At 52.6% G+C, this 2,209-nt stretch overlaps 1 protein-coding gene across 1 annotated transcript in view; it reads right to left on the bottom strand.

The window, feature by feature from the left end:
* Nucleotides 1-2,051, bottom strand: part of LOC130587003 (interleukin-12 receptor subunit beta-2-like) — a gene marked incomplete at its 3' end in the record, with an annotated part of 11,894 nt that extends 9,843 nt beyond the window's left edge. The window contains exons 1-2 of the mRNA XM_057387953.1: nt 1,982-2,051; nt 715-1,085 (exon numbers count right to left, since the gene is read on the bottom strand). Coding sequence (XP_057243936.1) covers nt 715-1,085; nt 1,982-2,039 — 429 coding nt within the window. The remainder of the gene's footprint in view (nt 1-714; nt 1,086-1,981) is intronic.
* Between the last annotated feature and the right edge of the window lie 158 nt (nt 2,052-2,209).

Here is a 2,209-nt window from a genome sequence, read left to right as displayed (position 1 = left end):
ATTAATTTATTTATTATTTATTTATCCTCTTTCCTTTGAGGAACAGCAGAACTGCACAATTCCAGACAGGAATATTTCCAAAAGGAACAGCCCCTCACAGACAGCCCCTGACAGAACCTGAGCTCAGGGGTGCCCAGGGCAGATTTAAGGACAAAAATGAACGATGCTCMATGATTTTTGCCTTTCCTTTTTATACATTTTACACACTCTTTTAGTCATTTCGGTGCCCTTTACATATCCCTGTACCCCTACATGTTTGTAATTCCTACAGCCTGATATTCCAGCTCAGTTTTGGGGAGATCAAAAAACCCCACTGAGGGGTCAGTGAGCACTGTGGGATCTCAAACCTCRAGGCTGGAACATTCTGGGTAAACTGGGCTCTGGTCTGATCCTGGGGGGATTCTTTAGAATAGGGGACATTTCTGCATTTGTTAAGTTTCTTATTGGGTAATTCTAGACTCGCCATGGGGTGGACACTCACTGTAGGGTGGACACTCGCTATGGGGTGGACGCTCTCTGTGGGTTTTTTTTCACAAAAAGCAGCTCGACCCCACAGCCTCCCTGGGTAACTTGTGGGCAGCTCTTTGCTCTTTAAATTTCCTAATTTGTGAAATGTATAAAACTCATATCCACGCTACACACAGGGCACATTTTCCATCGCGCCGTGCATTTGGGATCCCATGAAACACCGAGGGAAAACCCTTTTATCCGTGCCACAATGGAACCCATCAAGGCACGATAAGCGATCATTTCCTTACTGCCGCAGCGGATGTCGATCCCGCACACCAGGCTGCTCCTGTTCCCGCACAGGAATTTGCAGGTGAAGGTGTGTTTGCCGTAGGTGCTGACCCGGACGGTGCCGGTGACCGCTCCGCCCCAGCCCCGGCTCTGCTCGGAGTTATTGAGGAAAATCGCGGTCCGGCACCAGCCGGGAGCGGGCGGGGAGCGCAGGTGGCACCCCAAAGTGACACTGGTGTGGCGCTGGATGGCACGGCCGCTGCTGGCTGTGATACTGCCCTTGTTGCACATCTCCACCGCCCCTCGGGTGCCTTTCCCGGGGCTCGCTGCTCCCTTCCTGCAGGATTCTGCAACAGAATGGGAGAACAAACTCCAGCAGGGATCACTCGATGCCGGCACGGCACAGACAGGCTCTCCCTGATTGTCTGATGGAAAAATTCCTGGCTCTGCATGGGAATTCGTGCCCGGTCTGGGATCAGCTGTGGATCGCTCTCAGTCCCCAAAAATCAACCCGACCCCAGGTAAAAACTGCCAGAACCCTTCGTTCATCGGGGATTGCAAAAGTGCCGGTGCAGGGCTGGAGCTGGGCTGGGAGAGCTGGGGGTGCTCAYCTGGAGAKGAGAAGGATCCAGGGAGAGCTCAGAGCCCCTTTYGGGGCCTAAAGGGGSTCCAGRAGAGCTGGAGAGGGACTGGGGACAAGGGATGGAGGGACAGGACACAGGGAATGGSKTCAGAGTGGAAAAGGGRAGATTTGGGTGGGATATTTKGGCAGGAATTGTTCCCTGGGAGGGTGGGCAGGYCCTGGYACAGCTGTGGCTGCCCCTGGATCCCTGGCAGTGCCCAAGGCTGGGTTGAACAGGGTTTGSAGCACYCTGGGACARTGGGAGSTGTCCCTGCCATGGAAAGGGTGGCACTGGRYGGGATTTAAGGTCCCTTCCTGCCCAAAYCAGGCTGGGATTCTGTGAAAGCCTGGAACAACATTTTTCCCTGTTCACGAACTCTGCCTGTCCCAGTGGACACTCTCTGTGGGGTGGACACTCACTATGGTGTGGTTTTCTCATAAAAAAAAAATGAGAATTTTACCACAGCCTCCCTCTGTAATGTGTGAGCAGCTCTTTGCTCTTCGCTCTCCTAGAGGGAAGATTTTCACTGGAGTAGAAACTGGAAAAGCCYCACCCTAATTAAGCTGAGTGCTTCATTGAGAGAGAGATAATCGCTGTGTGCGGGGAGAAACCCCTCTGACCTGCTGGGAAGTGCAGCACCAACCAAATCGCTGAGGGCACGATCCACGCCAGYGGCATTTTGGTCCCGGGAGAGAAARKMMTCSTCRYCAGCTCCTGAAATGTGGGGATCTCCTTTACAGATCTTGGTGTTTTTGTACTTCACAACTTCAGAAAATCCCCAATGATCRTTTCGTGGGGCTTTTCAATGAACATTCCCTGGTTTTGTTCAAAATCTGAGAGCACCACGG

This window comes from Malurus melanocephalus, unplaced genomic scaffold (genome assembly GCF_030028575.1).
Source record: "Malurus melanocephalus ecotype Western Australia unplaced genomic scaffold, MMel_1.1 scaffold_1454, whole genome shotgun sequence".
NCBI lineage: Eukaryota > Metazoa > Chordata > Aves > Passeriformes > Maluridae > Malurus > Malurus melanocephalus.
The sequence above is the reverse complement of the archived record's forward strand: the minus strand, read 5'-3'. Positions and strand labels throughout refer to the sequence as shown.